Source organism: Gekko japonicus, unplaced genomic scaffold (genome assembly GCF_001447785.1).
Source record: "Gekko japonicus isolate JY-2015 unplaced genomic scaffold, Gekko_japonicus_V1.1 scaffold3514, whole genome shotgun sequence".
Taxonomy (NCBI): domain Eukaryota; kingdom Metazoa; phylum Chordata; class Lepidosauria; order Squamata; family Gekkonidae; genus Gekko; species Gekko japonicus.
The window spans coordinates 95,040-114,158 of record NW_015176553.1 but is presented as its reverse complement, the minus strand read 5'-3'; the positions used below and the strand labels follow the sequence as shown (position 1 = coordinate 114,158).

Here is a 19,119-nt window from a genome sequence, read left to right as displayed (position 1 = left end):
AGGAATTGTTTGGTGCATTTACGATGGGGCACCCACCCAGAGCCTCTGGCATTTTCTCACTCTGCTGACATCAAAACCAATTTAAGGCAAAATAAGAGGCTACTGAGAGGGGAGGAAATAAAGTTGCTAGCTTTAGGTATGGAAATTCCTGGAGATTTGAGGAGTGGAGGCCGGAGAGGGGGACCTCAGACAGGTTACAGTGCCATAGACTCCACCCTCCAACCCAGCTATTTGCTCCTGGTGAACTATTGTTGCCAATCTTGGCCCAGCACCCATCACACCATTCTCTTCTACCCCCTGCTGTGCAGCAGACTTTCCCCTAGGGTTGCCAATCTCCAGGTGGGACCTGGAGATCTCCCACTGCTACAATTGATCTCCAGATGACAGAGATCAGTTCCCCTGAAGAAAATGGATGCTTTGGAGGGTAGACCCTATGACATTATACCTGCTGAGTCCTTCCGCCCCCCCCCCAATGCTGCCCTCTACAGAATCCACCCCCCCAAAACTCCAGGTATTTTCCTCCTTAGAGCTGGCAACCCTACTTTCCCCTCAGTGCCTGATGGTAGGCAACTTAGTTTGGTCCAGTCACCTACTTTGGCCTTTGGGAGAAAACATATTGGGGCCAATCCTGTTAGGGTTGCCAACTCCCGATGGGAAATTCCTGGAGATTTGAGGGATGGAGCCTGAAGAGGGTGAGGATTGAGGAGGGGTGGGACCTCAGACAGTTACAATGCCATAGACTCTACCCTCCAAACCACTCAGTCCCTCATGGGAAACCATTGTTGCTAATCTCCAGGTGAGGGCTGGAGACCACTCAAAATTACAATTGCTCTGCAGAAGGGAGGGCTCTTTCAAGGACTGCTCTTGAGAGAGCAACTCTGAAAGAACTTGTGACTGACCCAAGGTCACACCAGCAGCTGCAAGTGGAGAAGTGGGGAATCAAACCCGGGTCTCCCAGAGCTCTTAACTACTACACCAAACTGGCTCTCTGTCAGCTGTCAGCACTACTAGAGTATGCTTTCTTTCCAGAGGGGGTAGAGGTGTGGGTTGAGGAAGGGATGGATGGCCTTTAGCCCATCTTGCACTGCCAGAGGAAAGTAAGCCTGCTGGATCTTGCCATCATCCTGAGTGGTATAAGAGTGGAAGCAATGGGCGTCTGTCACCTTCCCCAGCTTGTGTATTGCCTGCATCTGGGAGCTCACAATCCCAGAAGGTGGAGAAGAGATTTGGGGAGGTGATGGTATGTTGCCTCCCACCCAGCCTGTGTAGCAGTAGTCTAGGAGAAAGGCAAGTTTTTCACCACTGGAGTTCAGTATCTTCCTGGGTGGTGGGCAGCAGCAGGGCAAGGCAGGGGCATGGAGACAGGCACAGCCATTGCTTCCTCTTGAACTGCCACCAGCCTCAAGATCAGTTGTCCTAAACATCCACTTGGCTTGCATGTGCAGTGAACAGGCCTTGGAAAACTAACTAAGGCTACAATTCTAGCATCTGTTGTAGGTAAGATCTGTTAGGGTATTCACAGAGTTTGCCTCTGCTCATAATGGTTCTATCATTTAAACATAATTTAAACTGATGTGCCAGTTAGCTTCTTCTAGGCTGGCACAGTGGTCAGGGGATGTATACCAAAAGCCAGACAGTGGCAATAGCACTGATGTAATCCTTATACAGAAAATCTGTTGCCTGTGCAAAGATGACTGTGGGGGAACTGCTTGTGTGAATCTGTGTAGAGAGTGCTGGGAAGTGATGAGCTCGGTAATGTACACTAACCAGCAAAGAGCACAAAAGGGGTAGCATCTGATTAAAGGGAATTGGGATGTTTAGACAAGGAGTCTCTTGTTGATTCAATGTTTCATGAGTCTCTCTCCATTAATTATACTATTGAAATAGAATAAGCAATGCCACTGTAAAGTCATCACCATGCTTCTAGTTACAATTTAGAATGTAAATATGGAAATTACTATCTGGATCTCTCTCTTGTGAAGTGCAAGTGTCTTGGAAATGTCTTGAAATGGTACTTAATCAGTTGTGTTTGGAGCTGGCCTCTTATACTGTGACTAAGGCCCAATCTGCATTTAGCATTTTCTCACTTGTTGTACTAAACCCACACTGGAACAGAAAAAGATGCAGTTCAAAACCACATTCAGCTACCCCGGGCCAACACCTGACTGCAGAGTCACCCCCAATGGACATAAAACAGCCATAAATCTATGCAGACAGTCACAATAAAACCAGAGATCAAACAAAGTGAAAGCAGCATGCAGTCTGGACACTGCCATAAAATGCAACACTCAATCAAACTGAAAGTGGCATGCAATGTAGACGGGAATTTCTGTTCCAGTGTGGGTTTGGTATAAGAGCAGAGCAAATGCTAGATGCCGACTGGGCTTAAGTCAGTGGAATGGTGGTGATGATCCTCTTCTGCTCTTGAAAAATGACATATCAAGAAAAACATTAATGGCAGTAAGCATTCCTGATATAATGGCCATGCGATAAATCTGAGGTATGAACCGCACAGCAGGACAAAGCAGACAAGCATAATGTTAGTCAGTAAAGGGAGATGGGTTAGTGGATGCATTGCAGTTGCCATTAAACATTCAAGACAGCAGCTCATAAAACCTCACTTAACTTTCAGGTCAATTAAAATGATACCTTAGATAACTAGTGTATGTGGATATAACATTGTGGGCCCAAAACAGTGGGTGTTTTGTTTAATAGGCTTTATAGCAGTAGTTTGTGCTTCTGATGTTGAATATGCAGAGCTATCGCACAGTAGGATAGGCTCATGCTAGCAGGAAACGTTTGCATTTCTGTTCTGTGGCTGCCCAAAGATAGTCTTGGTTTGGGATGTGACCTGGTGAGCTTCCTCATTCCTTCTTTCATGAACACATGCTGAGTTTTGTTGTTGGGTTTTCTAGTGATGTGTTAGAACAGGAATCAAGTTCTGGCAGTAATGGTGCAGGGCTCTCTTGTCTGTTTTTTACATTGAAGCAGCCACATGAGCAGTTGCTTAAATTGCAGTTAGGCAGAGGCACTGAAGCATATTAAGCTGTTTCTGGGAAGTGGCTCCCTGCATGGTTAATGTGTGAAGCGACTCCACAACGTGATTGTAATTCTATCAGTACAACCCCCCTTTTTTGCAGTTGGTGTTGAATTCAATACATCCTCTCACACTTGGGTTGTCAGTGCTGAGCTGATACCTGTTTTAACTAGCTTCAGACATGCAGAATCCATGCTTAAAATATATTTACCATCTGCTTTGGAGGCCACAGGAAGAGGAAACTAGATTGATTGTACAGTTGTGAATTTTGTTATATTTTAGGGGGTCGTTAATTTTAAAAAATTAATAAAAGGACAGTGTATGTGGATGGAAATGTTTCAAAACTTTCAGTATTGGGATAGGAAAAATGATCTGATTGGGACTAGTGCAGTTTAATTTATCTGTAATTAGTCTGGAGTCAAGGATAGGCTTGCCAAGTCCCCCCAGGGGGCGGGGAAATCCCCGCCCGAGAGGCCCGTTACCCACCGCTGGTGGATCAGGCCCCAGGGGGAACCCCACCCCCAAAGCATGCAACATGCCCGCTGTCAGCACGTCACCCGGAAGTGACGCAATCACGTTGGGCACGTTGGGGGTGGGGCCACAATAATCCGAGGGAATTGTGGCCCCGTCCCCAACGGGCCTGATGTGATTGCATCACTTCTGGGTGATGTAATTGTGGCACGCGCACGCTTTGCGCACGCACATGGACTCCCAGACCAGCGCTGGACTCTCCCGCTCTTCATAAGGTAAGGACTTGGCAACCCTAGTCAAGGAGGATGAACAGAGTGGTAGCTAAATGTTCAGATGACACCAGGATATTCAGGATGGTGAAAACCCAAGCAGAGAAAAGAGAGCAAATGGATCTCAAACTGGATGAAAGGAAATCAAATGGCAAACTAGTTCCAGTATAAGTGAGTGCTTTTATTTTATTTATTTATTTAATTTCTGCCCCACCCTCCCTGCTGTAGCAGGTTCAGGGTGGCTTACATAGGATATTACACAGTTAAAACAGATTTGGATAAAATCATAACAATATAAGTATAAAACATTATGAAGTGATAGTGCTAAGATGATTCATATGCAATGGCGGACATGAACAACATCCAACAAACAGGCAGTCATCTCCCATTGTAGTCTGGGTTATATCGGCTGTTAATAATGTTGATGTAGATGTTAATGTAGATGTTAATATTGGGTCCAGAGCCTCATTTGTATGGTGCGGCTCCCTAGTCGAAGGCCTGGTAGAAGAGCTCTGTCTTGCAGGCCCTGCGGAACTGTAAAAGGTCCTGCAGGGCCCTGATGTCTTCCAGGAGCTCATTCCACCATTACGGAGCCAGACTGGAAGGGGTCTAATGCAGAGGTGTCATCCAAAAACCCCTGCAACTGAATCACCACCGCCCTCTCAATTAATTTGCCCAAATTGGGCAAGTTGGAAACTGGCCAGTAGTTAGTCAATTCATCCGGATCCAAGGATGGTTTTTTCAAGAGAGGGCATAGCACTGCCTCCTTGAGTGCTCCAGGACACAGCCCCTCAGAGAGGGACTTGTTGATAATTTCCCTTAAGGTACCTCATAGTCCATCATGGCCAGCTTTAATTAGCCATGATGGGCATGGCTGCTAGTGGTCGGATGAACAGTTGAGAGTAATTTGTCAACCTCTTCTAGGCTGAGTGGACTGAAATAATCCAAAACCTGACAAGAAGATGTGCATGGAGTCTTGAGTTCCCTTAGTGTCTCAACTGGTGGAGTGACAAGACTTTATCTGCGAAATAGCTCGCAAAAGCCTCACAGCCAATCTTCAGTTCATTAGCGTTTGGTCTGCCCTGTGGCAGAGTAGTAATAGACTAAATCATTCTAAATAATTGGGCTGGGCGGGAACTCGCAGATGCAATCGTGGCCTCCTAATATTCTCTTTTTGTGGCTTTGACTGCCATCTCATAGGATCTCATAAACATCCTATAGGATGCTCTTGTAGCTTCGTTGTGAACACGTTGCCACTGTCTCTCTAGCTATCTGAGCCTTTGCTTCATCAGCCATAGCTCCTGTGTATACCATGTAGCGAGCCTAGAGAGAGGGCACAGAGGACGTTGGGGAGTGATCTCATCGATGGCTGCTGAGATTCAGCTGTGCCAATCCTCCACAAGCTTGTCTGACAAGCTGCCAGGGGGCATCGGGTCCCGCAGGGCCATTTGAAGCCACATCGGGTCTATTTGGCTCCACGGGCAACCTAAAATCTGCTCACCGCCCAAACCGGGTCAGGGTGAAACATTCAGACGGGCTTTCAGGGCATGGTGGTCTGACCATGGCACTGCCGAGGCAGTGATCCATGGTCCACTGTGACCAGGGGTCATTTCGTAGAAAAAGAGCTAGGGGAACTCATTAGCATAACTCATTAGCATATGCCACACCCCCTGGCATCAGGGGCCCGGCGGTGGACCTGCAAGGCCAGCGGGAGTGCAAGGAAGCCCCGCGAAGGCCCTCCCTGGCCCCAGGCAGGCAGGGGTGGGGAGAGGCGGGGAGGAAGCAACTTACCCTCCCTCTTCTCCTGCCTCCTCCTGGCTGAATGAGGGCTGGAAGTGGGGCGGCCGGAAGCAGGGGGCGGGGCTTCATCATGTGACCCGCCCCCCTGCACCTCACCCGGGGGAACTGCGTTCCCCCCCGAAATGACCTCTGACTGTGACCCCTGCTGCAAAGATCAGATTGAGCGTGTGCCTGGCCCAGTGAGTGGGATTCGTTACATATTGGGAGAGTCCCAGTGTCACCATAGATGACACTAGGTCCATCACCTGACTGGAGGCTGCATTGTCAGTGTGGACACTGAAATCACCCAGGACAATCAGTCTAGGGTGTTCCAATGCCCAGCCAGACATGGTCTCCATCGGGGATGGCAGGCTATTGGCCGGTGTGTTGGGCAAATGGTACACCAGCCAAATAGCCAAACTCTCCCCAGCTTCCCACACCAGGCCAGCACACTCGATGCCTGTGATCTTTGGTGGCGGGAGTGCCCTGAAGGAGTAAGCCTCCCGAATGAACAAAGCCACTCCCCCCCCCAGTCTGCAATTGGTGAAGGACCGAGAACCTGGGAGGAGCCAGCTGGGAGAGAGCTACTGTCTCCCCATCTTGCACCCCAGGTCTCAGTCATGCATGCCAGGTCTACATTCTGCTCAAGCAGAAATTCCTGAAGGACCATGGTCTTATTGTTTATAGACCTGGTGTTGCGCAGCACCAATGTCGGAGGGGGGTTATTCGGCCTAGCCCCATTACCTGCAACCTTCGGGATGGGATGCAGGCTGAAAGGGGGCCGAGGTACTCTACTTCTCTGCCTCCTTCCCTTGCATTTGATTTGATTGACTATAATATCCAGTCACTGACTAGTGAATTTAATAAAGGTCAGTGTTAAATCTATCTAAGTAATTCGCAAACCCTACTTTAATTTCATAATTTAATCATAGACAGTGAATTGCCTCTCTGTTTATAGCTTGTGTGCTGTTCCCATGCGTCTTAGAAAAATTACCATTAGCCGGTGGCTCTCTAAAGTCCTTTGTGAAGTAGCCCCTTGCCCAGCCGCCCACCCCTTGAATGAAACACAATACAAGTTATGGGTTAAAGTGGGTATTTTATTTATACATAAGCTGATCTGCACCAACACATTAAAGCACGGGTTGACTTGGGTTTGCAAAGCAAGCCTCCTAACAGGGGAAACCCACCCCTACTCAGTGCCAGGTCCAGGATCCTTCCAGATCCTACTCGTCATGGCCTTTGCCTAGAGGGGAGGGAAGGGCACATTCCAGCCCATGGCTGCAAAGCCTTAAGACTTGTCATGTGCTCCTCCACCCCCAACTGAGTCACCCTGACTGCAAAGCCCATAGGCACCCAGTATGAGAACCCCCCATTGCTAATGTCTCAGGGTGCTTGCCAGTTCAACATCCCCTCAACCCATGCTTTTCCCACCACAGAAGGAGTTAGCCTTGGCTTAACTCTCCTCTTGCCCGAGGAAGATGATTCTCGACTGCTGGTGGTAGCTGGGTTGCATCAGCCCTGCCATTGGCACCCAACAGAAGCTGAGGCAAAATCAAGGGCCCTGCCTCCGACTGCCCCAGCCCACTCACAGATGAGAGCAGCGGGTGGGGGAGCCTGCCAGCTGCCCAGTGCCAGTATTGCCTGGCTGACCAATGAGCAGTGATGTGCCTGGGCAAGCACTCTCTCTGTTGGAGAGCATGCCGGGGGGGGGGAGCAGCCAGAAGGCCATGGCTTGGGGCAGCAGAAGGCCCCACAATACCCCGACCCACCTGGTGCCTCTCTGCACCCCTTCCCAGGCCAGAGTCCTCCAAACCTAGCCTGCTGGAGTAGGCTCATGCCGCCTTGTCCACTGGAAAAACACACAGGCAAACCCTGTGATATGAACACTATTAAGAAGATTTATATAACTTTTTAGATTTTATAAAATTACGAAAAGTTTTTTTCAGCATTCTCAGTTATACAATATTGTAAAAAAAAGTCCAACATAGTCCAACATAATGAGTACCCGGTTATTAACTCATTCCAACTTTACAGTCTTCCTCAGATGTAATCCTATATTGTAAGGAGGTGTCAGCTTCTTAATCCAGCTCAGTATTGTAATTTCCTTCATAATATCCTCACAAAAGGATCTACTAATCAAAGACTTTAAGTCCTTTTTAAACATTAAGCTTAATCTAAGCTTCTGATAGACTCTGGGCCCATAACCTAATGTGTTAAATGTAAAAAAAAAAATCATTTACCTTGGAAGCACAGAAGCTTCATGCAGTATCTCCAATCCTCCACATTTCCCGGTTAAGGGAAAAATGCTGTTCAAACAGTTTACAAGGATGATCTGACTCCAGTGGTAATAAGTGAAAGAAACTACTTACAAAAATAGGAGCATATCTTACATGCCATATTCATCTAGGTACATTTAATTTACTATTAAGAGATTAACTTCAAAAAGATTAACTTGCTACAGCTTCAGGCCCAGGTAAGAGAGAAAAGAAGAGAGGTCTATATAAGATGAAACAGAAAGCAAGCAACAGCCAAAGAGGCTCAACATCTAACTGATGAGAGGGTGGGGCCAACTGCCAAGTGTACCCTGTGAGAGACTTCTCTTTAATTCTTTCCCTCCCAAATCCTTTTGCATGCAGAGTTACAATATCCAACATTTTTATCATCCCATTTATGAAATATACTGAGCTAGTTTTCTGTAAGGTGATTGGGGTTCCAATGAATGAATGAATGAATGCATCTCCCTATTCTCCTATTTTCAGGTAAAAAGCATACAGGATGGCATACGAGACAAAAAGCAGTATTTTAATTTCCTTGGAGAAGACATTAAATTGGTTCCATCTGTTGGTATTTTCATTACCATGAATCCTGGCTATGCGGGTCGTACAGAACTGCCTGAGAATTTGAAAGCTCTTTTCAGGTAAGTTAGGAATGCTGTTTCTGACTGCAGAATGTGACATTTCTGACTGCAGAGGATCTTAGCATGTTAAAATGTTTGCCCCATTCATCCTGATAGTAGCCCTTGTCCATAGTGGTCATTGTTACTTCTGTTTTAGTGGTGGATAACTGAGACTGAAATATTGTAACTTGTCTGTTGTCCTTCATTAAGTGGATCTGGGAAGATGGATCTGGCACTACTCCATTGCCCAGTGCTGCAGACTGCAAGAAGCTACCAGAGCTGTATTCCTCTGTTTTACCTTGACAAGGGCAAGAGTTTGGCCCCATGCTTAATCTTTTGGTTTATGGACAAAGGTGTCTAGTCTTTGGCTGACCTGGAATATTCAAGCTACATGAAATATATAATATTGTATAGTTAGTGTATTTTAAACAAAAGCCAGTCTCTGCAGGCATGCAGGGATTTTTTCTGTGTATTTTGGATATTGTCTATTTCTTTGACTATGGTGATCTTCCTGAAGCTGGAAAAGAGCAGCTCTAATTCAGTTAGGAGAATGATTCAGAAAATCCCATGGAAGTCATGTTATTCAGGTTTGAATGTTTAATCTCAGTGAGACTGCAGAGCTGGTATAATGCATAGTATTGCAGATTAGTGGGCTTCTTGTCCTTCCTGAAGCCTTAGAACACTGTTGGAAATTGTCAGTCAGCTCTTCACTGCTGTCGTATCAGTGCTGCACTGTTCTTATTTATACTTTTGTTTTAAGGAGCAGAGATGTAGTTTCTCTTCTCTGAACTTTTCTTCTAGGCCATGCGCAATGGTTGTGCCAGACTTTGAGTTGATCTGTGAAATTATGTTGGTAGCAGAAGGATTCATAGAAGCCAGGTTGTTAGCTAGGAAGTTCATCACCCTTTACCAGTTATGCAAAGAGCTGCTGTCCAAACAGGTAAGTCATTTTTGGTCAGTTGCATAATATCAGATAACAGTGAACATTGTGGACAGTCCTGTGAATACCTCAAGTGATGCAGTCCCCATACCACTATATCCTTTGCTCAAAGAAATCTTAGGTTGCTAAGTGGGGATAGTTGTCCTTTTTGATAACTTTATTTCTCAACTAACCTGATACCTGTGCGTCACTACAGTCTTTAAGTTCTGTAAATCCAGTTATACTGATGATGTGAAGTTTGAAATGTAACATTTGTGGTAGGAATTCTAATGGAGATTATAGTGTAAAAAATGAAGTGAGACATACATACTTTTTTTTTCTCTACTGAAGGATCTCTCTTTAGACCACATCGGTGGTTCTGCCCTCGCGCTAGGATCACCAGGCTGCTTGGTGAGCTCACTGTGGAGCAGGCAACATAGAACTATCCATTTAAGAAGCAGTCATCTGTTAAGTCAACTCCTGCCACCTTCCATGAAAGTGATGGCCTCTGTACTTGTGTTCCTGGATTGTTTTGCTCATATGGAGACTGTGTTGTTCTGAGCACCTCAGGGTGATCTTGCTGGTACTTGGCCTGTACAGCTCAGAGCACTGCAGGAGTACTATGTTCAAATGTCTTTGCCACATTCCTAAGTTCCCTCCTCCTTGTAGCATTGGTGTATCTGGCTTGACGTTTGCCAGAAGCGTTCTTGGGGGCAGTAAAAAGTGAGAGGTGTGAGGGGGAGTTGGTGTGAGGGAGTGGTGATGTGGTGGACATTTCTTCAGGTTCATGAGGGAGGCACCCATTGAAATGGTTCCTAGAAATGTCCTTTACTATTTCCCCATGAACATTCATTAACTCAATTGCTATGCTGACTTTTTTTTGAAAAATATCTACTCAGGAGTCTTGAATCACTGATTTCTGTAACTGTCCTCAACTGTCTGCAGTCTCTTCTGTGTTTTTACCTCAGAACATTGAGGTCCACAGCTGAGCAATCAGAGGGAGGTGGGTGCAAGCAGGCTGGTTTTACCTCAAAACTCTGAGCTACACGGTTGACCAATGGGGGGGGGGAGGCAGCAGCCTGCGAGGCACATGGAAAACAATTGGGGAAACACATTTTACCCCTTTTTACCCCCTTAGGAGCTGTGTTTCTCAGAAATCTCTTTGTGGGGGGGTTGACATTATGGTAGGAATGTACTCCCCTTATTTTGGGTTTCTTGGTGCAGTGGTTTGGCCTGGCATTGAATTGGGAGGGCATACCCCCCCTTTTTTTTTTTTTACAAAATTGCCTCTTATTTATGTTACATTTAAGAAGTGGGACATAACTACGTATTCAAAACACCATCAGAGCAATCAGATATTAAGCAAGTTCATATGAACTAATTTTCTAGAACCCTCATTGTGAGAAGTAAAATAACCTAATAAAGGAAATCACTTTTCTACAAATTTGGGGTATATTTCCATAGTGGGTGGGAATGTGGCTAAAGCCATTGGTGAGGCTGGGCCAGCAGCATCACTAAGATGATCCTGCTGGGGTGGCGCCCCTGATGGATTAAAGTACCCTGGCCCTTCTCCTACACCTGACAAACACCTAAGGGGTGATTGTGTTTAAAGGCATCAGGGAGGCTGGGCCAGCAGCAGCCCTAAGGCAGTACTGCTGAGAAAACCTTCCCGACAGCTGGGCCAGCAGGATCACTAAGGCATTACTGCTGGGGCAGGCTCTCTGATGGCTTTAAGCACCCTTCACCAACTGCTGCACCTGACAGACAGCCGCCTGTTAGGTGTAGGAGGTGAGGGCGCATGTTTGAAGCCATGGAGAGGCTGGGCCAACAGCATTGCTGCACCTCCCAGGTGGTTGACCATTCCTGATTTCCTCAAGTGTCATTAGCTCTCTGCAGTCTCCTGTAACTGGTTTTTTTTACCTCAGAAAACTGAGCTCTGCAGCTGACCAATCAGAGAGTGGGGGGTGCAAGGAGGCAGCAGTCTGGCATCCACATAGGAAGCAATGCGGGGAGCACATTGTACCCCTTTTGACCCCCTTAGGAGTTGAATTTCTAAAAAAACCCCTTCTTAGTGAGCATCTTCATCATTAGGAGTTGTTAGAGAATGAACTGGATATTTGCTTTATGAACTATATTTATTGCTACACACAATGGACTGTGCACACACACATAGGCTCAAAGAACTGTACACTTTAAGTCACCTGTTGTTGTTTTTTTGGCCTCCTGGAGGGGATTTTTTTATTGCACTTTTATATAGACTACAAACTTCAACAGAAATAGGGAAGGAGACTACATTAAGGGATAAAGAAAAGATACCTACTACGATCTAAAAACCCAAGAGAGGAGATCATCTAGTTATTTTATTTATTTATTTTATTTATTTATATTTGAATTTATATCCCACCCTATCCCGAAGGCTCAGGGCGGCTTGGCACACGTTATCTCTCAATCACGCTAATCCCATTATGAACTGATTCAACTATAATATTATCTTTTTCATATCTTAACTATCACTGTTAACCTGAAAGCATCTAGTATATATAAAAAAAGTTTTTAAAAGGCACAATTCAGAGTCCTTCAGCCTTCATTTCCCCTTGCCCAGTCTCTTCCGCAGTTTATAAGGACTTTTAGGGGCGACTGCCCTTTTCTCTGATAGAGAGTCCTCTCCGGAAGACCCCGAGTCCAGCTTGCCGCTGGACTTACTGTCCATCCCTTCCTTTTCTTCCTCCTCTGGCTCTTCCATCTGGACTCTCAAAAATTTCCATGCTTTCTGAACAGAGTCAATCTTTTCCTTTTTATCCTTGATTTTGAAGATCACGCCTTCTGGTGTTAGCCATCTGTATCCGATTGCGTTTGTCTGGAGAAACAGAGTTAAATCTTCGTACTTCTTTCTCCTTTGTCTTATTTCAAATGGAATGTCTTTTAGGATTCTGATAGCATTATCTCCAACTTTCAAAGGAGCTCCAGATGCCGCTTTCAGGATTACATCCCTCACACGTCTCTCCGAGAATCTTATCACTATTTCCCCAGGCAGATTGTTTTTCTTTATATATCCTGAATATGACCTATAGGCCACATCCATATCACTCAGTAAAGATTCCACCTTCATCTCTGTCATTGGGGCCAATAATTCACTCATCTTCTCCTTCAGATTCTCTCATTTAGTCTCTGGAAGGCCCAGAAAATGAAGAATCAAATTAGCTTTTTCCATTTGTAGTTGTAACAGCTGATCTTCCATGGAGATTTGCTTCTTTTCCAGCTTTTGTACTTTCTTCTTCACCTTTTGTGCAGTGGCGTCCACTTTTTTCATCTTCTCAGCTGTTCGATTCATCATTTTAAGTGTCTCACTCAGCTGTGTTTGCTGGGTAATGATACACTGATTCATTGTTGACAGCTGCTGCTTGAGATTATTCATCTGGTCCAGCAGAGGGCGCATGGATTCCGCCAATGTCTTTGCCAGCTCGCTGGTTGCTTCCGGTCTTGGGCTCTCAGTCCCTTTCGCTTTTAAAAGTTTCTCTTTCTCCGTCCTCTTCCCCGCCATCTTTGTGGATTGTTTACTTTAACCGATATTTTAAAAGTCTCCGAATATGTGCCTGTACGCTTGAACTTGCCTTGGTAAGTCTTTCTTAACAGTTTTATTTGCTTTTTCTTCCGCTCCCCCCCTCCAATTCGCTTTTAAGTACGTGCGTTTGGGAGGCGTCCCTCCCCCGCTCGCCTCACTTTCTGTTCCGTGAGGGGTTTGTGGAGCCTTCTTTTCCTTTTATTTAAACGCTTAGATTGAACTCACGTTCATAATTGGTCCTCAGACCTCGTTTAAGCTCTGTTTCTTTCGCTTGACCTCCTGTGCTTGCCCCGGTCAGCGTCGCTTGATTCCATTCGGTCTCATAGCACGAAGAACCTTTGGGATGGAGAGGCGCCTCAATTCCCTGGCATCGTGCCGGCGAGGAGGCAACCTTGAGAGTCCCATGGCCAGATCCCCTTCAGCCAGGTCTCTGGGGGGGGGGTGACGATCCTGCACACCCCCTCCTTCGACCAGAGCGCAGCTTAACCCCTATGAGGTCTGGGAGGTGCGACTGCTCAGCGTGCTGCCATAAACCTGTTGTGATACAACACATAGAAGGTGCCTACACAAGCCTTACACGTGAATAAGGTTTCAGCTACACAGTTACCAGCCTGGTGAAAGAAGCACACACCTCCATTATTGTGAGCAATGAGAAACAACAGCTCTGAGCAGAGACAGCCCCCATTGCTGAACTGTTTTTGGTCACATACCACCCATCAACTGCTTTGTTCCTGCTTTGGTATTTCCTGCCAAATGGACATTTGGTTCACAATGAGAATGGCCAGCTTCATCAGCAATACAATGAAGTTTCCTGACGCCAAGGTTTTCACACCTGTCCAGATGCCATCCTTTGAGCAAGGTTTTAGGTTTCAGTATTGGCCACCCCTCTTAGGTAACCACCCCTCCCTCCATGCAACCAATAGGATTGTTTTTGGGACGGACTAACAGGTAGGTGGCCAAGAGGTTGGCACGGTTACTGCCCATCTCTTGAACCCACTAGAAAAGGAGAGAACCAGTCACCTGGCATCTCCCCTGCAACAACCCCTGTCTGCTTCTAACCCCTCTTAAGTCCCCCTTGCTATCCCCAACCCTTGCCTCTACTGCTGGTTCTGATTGTGTGTGAATTCCTTAGTTTTCTATTTCTTCCACTCTATTCTTCATTGGAACAACCAAGCTGCAAGACAGATAAGTATCACCCACCATCACCCCTACCTGCTAATGCAAAAGTGATTATTTCTTACTGTAAATCTTAGAAACTTGATTGAATGTGTGAGTGCATCAGTATTGTTTGTATGAGATATATTTTTAAGTAAAAGACATCTATTTTAACCACAACAGCCTCGAATCCTTTACTGGAAACCCTTGGTGGGAACAGGACCTTGGTATAAATTTGCAAGAACCCATTTATAAATGGCCAATTGCTGTAAATAAAGCAATTCGGCTAACAGAGTGCTCTCCCCAAATTTCATGTTTCTAGGTCCAGGGGTTTGGCCTGGGTGTTGATTTTATGGTGAGGATACTTTCTTTTATACATAGATGGATTACTTTCTTTGAGCAAAGGCATAGGGGAAAGGGAAGGGGGTCTGCATGAGAACCAGTGTTCTAGGAATTGGGGTCTTTTAATCCTCAGGATTTCTGGGTGAAACCCATTGAGATTTCACTCTTCTAGCTTCTCCCTTTCACTTCACTTGCTCTGAACTGAGTGCTTCCTGCCTTTGGAGACAGGGTTTTCAAGTTGTCCAGCAGCAAACTGAAGTGAGAATAATCTGAAGGTTAGTTTCTGCTGCTCAGACGGTATGTTGAGCTCTTCTCTTTCTTTGGACCTAGACAGCATTTTGTACTTCAGTATCTGGTTTTCAGTCTACGTACAAATAGGCTATTTTCATTCTTTTCCCCTTAGGATCACTATGACTGGGGGTTACGTGCAATTAAGTCAGTGCTAGTTGTTGCTGGTTCTCTCAAGCGAGGTGACCCGGACCGTCCTGAAGACCAGGTGTTAATGCGCTCTCTCCGAGACTTCAACATCCCAAAGATTGTGACAGATGACATGCCTGTGTTCATGGGTCTAATTGGGGACCTCTTTCCTGCTCTGGATGTCCCAAGAAAACGAGACCTCGGATTTGAATCTTTTGTGAAACAAGCTGTGCTGGAGCTTAAGCTGCAACCAGAGGACAATTTTGTGCTCAAAGTAAGGGTACAACTTGGTATTCATCCAGTGTTCAAAATGTAGTCAGGGTTCTGATGTTTACTTAAGTGTCTTGAGGTAATCTGTATGATACAAGGGATTTATCACTGCCTAAGGGAACGTGTGTTCCAGTGCATTCTCCAGTACAGGTCTTTTTGTGTTGTCTTTTGTTTTGTTCATCCCTCTCCCCTGTTTTCTCCTTAATATTGTTTCTAGGGGTGTGCAAAAAAACCCCTAAAAATAAATTCAGTCCAATTCGGATTCAGCCGAATCGAGCAGAATCAATTTCGGCTGGCAGAAAAACTCCCGCATGTCAGTTTCGGCAGTAGGAGCCCATTGGGGAGTCTTTAGGCCAGCCAAATGTCCATTTCGGCCCCATTATATCCCATGGGCCATTGAAGTCAATGGCAAAAACATAGGGTATATTCTGGGGGCTGGAGGGGAGAGGATTTGAGGGAGAGGCTCCAAACTCGCAGGGTAGCTGCTGGAGCCTCTCCTCTCCCCAAGATACCCACCAAGTTTCAAGAAAATTGGACCAGGGGGTCCAATTCTACGGGCCCCCAAACAGGTTGCCCCCCTCCCCTCCATTGTTCTCTATGGTGGGAAAAAAGTTACTTGGGGAGAGGAATGGGGCCGAATTCACACCACCCACCTGACCTTTCCAACCACTGTAACTTCAGTACTTTCCCCCAGTTATTGACATGACAGCGGTCAGAAGGAACTGGTGGGATGTCCGCACCCCTCCTCCTTGGGCATGCGTAGTGGGGTTCCCGCGCATGCCTGGGAGAGAGGCGCGAAAATCCCTTTGTGAGCTTTGCATACCACCAATTTGGATCAGCGCAGGCACATAATCCCATGGGTGTGACTGCACAGATGACCACTCGAAGATAATCAGTTACCGGTAAGCAACCTGTTAATCTCTTTCAGTTTATGTGAATAAGAGTTTACATGAATTTAAATACACTTTTACCCTCAGTCGGGTTAATGAAAGTTCAATAAAGACATCTCTCTATTCAGCTCAGTTATTTGCCCTGAGGTGTGTCAATTCATATTTCCTTTTATAAGGAACCATTTTATTTAATCAGGCATTGACAAGAGATTGTGCAGAACTGTTGTGGAATTTAAGATTTTAGCCTTTCATATTCCTTGTTGTATATTATTTGGAATTTATGTTATAAGTGTAGTATGTATGCTTAGTAAAAGAGGACATTAGGTGCCTGGCTTTGTCCATAATGTGGGATGCTCCTGCAGGTGGTACAACTTGAGGAACTCCTGGCTGTTCGGCACTCTGTTTTTGTGGTGGGCAATGCTGGCACGGGCAAGTCTCAGGTGCTGAAATCCCTGAACAAGACCTACCATATCATGAAGCGGAGGCCGGTTTGGACAGACCTCAACCCCAAAGCAGTCACCAATGACGAACTCTTCGGCATCATCAACCCTGCCACAAGAGAGTGGAAGGATGGTAAGAACACTTTCACATCTTTGGAAACCCAATAAAGAGAGGATTTTTAAAATTAAACTTTCCAACTGCCCAAAATATTTGCTTTGGGAGTTCATCTTAAGCATGAGGGTTTTCCCCCTCATCATGCTGGGAGCTTTTTTAGTGTTCTTTTGCACTTCTATGGCTTTTCTGATTTTTTAATGGCTTTCATGGAAAGTAATAACACTGGGGGCCTCTGGTGTGCTGTGCAATAGGGCTGCTATTATTTCTGCACACTTTTCTCATCTGCACTTTCATGTGGGCTTTTCCAGAGACACTTTTATCTTCTTAATTTTCTTGCATGTGTTAACTGCTTCTTCCCATCCCGCACTCCCAATCATTCAGCTTCTTCAAAAGACAAATGTCTTTACTTGGGAGATGCGTAATACCCTTCCAGGGCTAAAATGAGGTTTCTGAAATGTGACTGTGAGCAAATGTGGCCTCTGTGATTGGGGATAAGGGTGGGATGGCTACAGACTATTCCGTCAGTTCATGAGGTGAGAAGAAGGGAGTCTGCTTCAGTCTGCCACTTGACGCTGTATTTGTTGTCAGAGTATGTTGTCAGAGTATGTTGCCTGGTCACCTCTGTGGTTAATTTGGCTGATTATGTCCTGGCCGTGGCCTATTTGCTGCACAAAGGAGGGAACTCCACATTCAACAAATAAACAGTTGTCTTTATTTACTAGATCCAAGGGCAGAGCGGGAGAGGAGACAGGAAAACAAGATAACAGTCCTGTACTTAGTGCAAATAAAAGCCAAAATTACACAGCAGTTACCTCAAGCAACAGCTCAAGCCTTCAAATGAATTCCTCATACCAGGCTCCTGAAGAGGGACAAATTCCAAAAGTCTCTCAGCTCTCCTCCAATTTCTTGCTTTGCTTTGCTTTCTCTGTCTAACGGCTGATAGTAACCACACCAACTCTACGCCTTCTCTATCCACTCCATCTATTAAGCCATCTCAGCTGTTACTTTGTTGTTGTTCAGTCGCACAGTCGAGTCCGACTCTTCGCGACCCCATGGACAATCTCCCGCCAGGCTCTCCTGTCTTCCGCCGTCCTCCGAAGTTGGCTCAATTTCATGTTCGTTGCATCGCTGACACTGTCTAACCATCTAATCATCTGCAAAAGTAAAGGTTCAGGCTGACTCGAACCTTCTAAGGAGTTTACCCTCCACAGGGCCTAAGGAAAAGAGGGAATCATAAAAGGCTTGAACACTGTTGCCACAACCCAAAACCCGATACATATAACATTTAATCCTTTACAAGATTAGCTGTGGGATGTGGAGTTCTTTGGCCACACCTCATAATACAACCTAGTTTTGGCACCTTCCTTGCATTGTGAGATTTCTAAACATTAATATTCTAGCACCTAACTTTTTATGGTGCTGGAAACATACTGTGGGCCACTCACATGTTAACTATAGAAGTGGGTTTGTACTGTGGAATTGAAGCACACACACAACATTTAATGTGTGCCTGCTTGTACAGGAACCACATACACTGATCTTTATGTACATAAAGATGTACATAAGTCGGACCGGTCTGGGATTGGGGCTCCCACTCCCAGTCTTCGAAAGGGTGCCATTGGTGCCTCTGCGGGAGGCTAGGAGTCTGGGGGTGCTCCTGGACTCTACTAGGGCCAGGGCATTTTCGCTGGCGGCTCCTACCTGGTGGAATGAGCTCCCTGGAATTCCACCTACCTGGTGGAATGAGATCCGGGCCCTGCGGGACCTTATGCAATTTTGCAGGGCCTGCAAGACGAAGCTCTTCTGCCAGGCGTTCAAGTAGGACCCCCCGCCGCCACTATTCTGCCACCGAGGTGGCAAGTCATTGGCTGCCCTATAAGAACGGGGGCAAGCGGGCCCTGGCAGAAGTTTGAGACAGTGTAGTGGGAGACCACGCTACTGAGACAGCTGGCCACCAAACCTGGGGGGGGTTTTTGTCCCTATCTTGGATGATTAATATAGGTATAGCAGGTCCGGTCGATGGCGGCGTGCTTGCGGACCTATTTCCCGGACCTCCCGGGATAGGTCTGTGCTCCAGCTGGGGGAAGGGGCCACGCAGGATCGTGGACCCACCCAGGGCTCGGGGGAGAGAACAGGGGCCAGGGAACTTTAAGGAGGCGGCCTCTTCAAGGGCTGAATGCCCCAGAATCGAGGCGCTTCTTTGTTCCGGTGGATCCTCCGGCTGTGGAGCCGAACAGCACAAGCAACGCTGGCTGGGTCAAGCTAAGAAGATCCAGCATATTAAACGAGTAAAGAACGAGGTCGGAAGACCCGCAATGAACGTGAGTCATCTTCAGCGATTTTTTAACTAAAGAAGCTCCCCAAACCCCTAAAAAAGCTAAACGGAGGAGGCGAAGGGTGGGGGGGACGCCTCCCACGTGACGCCTATAAACGAACTTTAAAAAACGCGAAAGGGGGGGTGTGGAAGAAAAAGGCAGCGAGACCTGTCTAGAAGCACTTACCCGAGAGGCATACAACGTTCAGGTGCTTATTCAGAGACTTTTGTGTAATCCAGAAA

General features: G+C 46.3%; 1 protein-coding gene across 1 annotated transcript in view; it reads left to right on the top strand.

The window, feature by feature from the left end:
* LOC107124088 (dynein heavy chain 9, axonemal-like) overlaps window positions 1-17,403 on the top strand; it is a gene marked incomplete at its 5' end in the record, with an annotated part of 50,563 nt that extends 33,160 nt beyond the window's left edge. Inside the window, 5 exons of the mRNA XM_015427477.1 lie at window positions 8,316-8,473; window positions 9,254-9,392; window positions 14,834-15,121; window positions 16,370-16,580; window positions 17,285-17,403. Coding sequence (XP_015282963.1) covers window positions 8,316-8,473; window positions 9,254-9,392; window positions 14,834-15,121; window positions 16,370-16,580; window positions 17,285-17,403 — 915 coding nt within the window. The remainder of the gene's footprint in view (window positions 1-8,315; window positions 8,474-9,253; window positions 9,393-14,833; window positions 15,122-16,369; window positions 16,581-17,284) is intronic.
* Window positions 17,404-19,119: the final 1,716 nt, after the last annotated feature.